General features: G+C 41.6%; 1 protein-coding gene across 1 annotated transcript in view; it reads left to right on the plus strand.

Annotated features, from left to right (window-relative positions):
• The first annotated feature begins 792 nt into the window (after nt 1-792).
• Nucleotides 793-934, plus strand: part of LOC110027284 (probable serine/threonine-protein kinase clkA) — a 29,297-nt gene continuing 29,155 nt past the window's right edge. The window contains exon 1 of the mRNA XM_020728638.1: nt 793-932. Coding sequence (XP_020584297.1) covers nt 870-932 — 63 coding nt within the window. The 5' untranslated portion in view covers nt 793-869. The remainder of the gene's footprint in view (nt 933-934) is intronic.

Here is a 934-nt window from a genome sequence, read left to right on the forward strand (position 1 = left end):
ACATTACTTCAAAATTAACAAAACAATACACTAAAAATAACTCAGGAATAACCTGAGAATAAACTAAAAATAACCCACGAGTTATTTTTTAAAATAACCCAAGAATAACCTACAAATAACCCAAAAATAACCTAAAAATAACTCAGGTTTAACTAGCGAATAAGATACGCCTAATTTACAAATAACCTACGAATAATTTAAAAATAACACATGAATAACATGGAATATCTGCTAATAAGTACTACGCTTCGGAGTAACTCAAGAATAACCCAATAATAATCAAACTAATAACCTAAAAACAATCTGAGAATAAAACGATGACAAATACCAAGACAAGTTTTCCCCTTCTATGCCCTCCTTCATCCTCTTCACCTTTTTCTTCTTCCTCTGCTTCTTTGACTTCGTTGGCTGCTCAACCTATGTCTCATCAACCACTTCTGATACTGTTCTTGAGCTCTCTTCGGCCTGCGCATACTCTGGATCATCAAACGTCATCGTCTCACGACTTCAAACCCTAGCAGAGCGAGCGGCGAAAACGTAGAAGAAAAACCACCAAAGAGTATTTTTGAATCGTCTTACTCGACATGTGCGGAGTACTCGAAGACACGCGGGCTCGTATATCGGCCCGGGTCGGCCTTCAGCGAATTTTTTTTTTAATTATGTGGACAAGCGGGTCTCACATTTTCCACGTGACAAAATTTTATTGGCTAGCATACAATGCGGACTGTCATGTCCCCCTCACCGAAAAAGCGCTCCCCCTACACCCCCGCCTCCCCTTCTCAATTCCCTGCTACAATTTCTTTCTGATAAACCCCTAGGGTTTTACTTCCTTCGCGTCGGAAAAACCGGCGTCCCCTTCGTTCACCCTGATGCCCGTCAGTTCCAAGCTTATTGCTCTACTCTCTTCCTCCTCGCCCCTCCGCCTTTTCACCGT

This window comes from Phalaenopsis equestris, unplaced genomic scaffold (genome assembly GCF_001263595.1).
Source record: "Phalaenopsis equestris unplaced genomic scaffold, ASM126359v1 Scaffold000422, whole genome shotgun sequence".
NCBI lineage: Eukaryota > Viridiplantae > Streptophyta > Magnoliopsida > Asparagales > Orchidaceae > Phalaenopsis > Phalaenopsis equestris.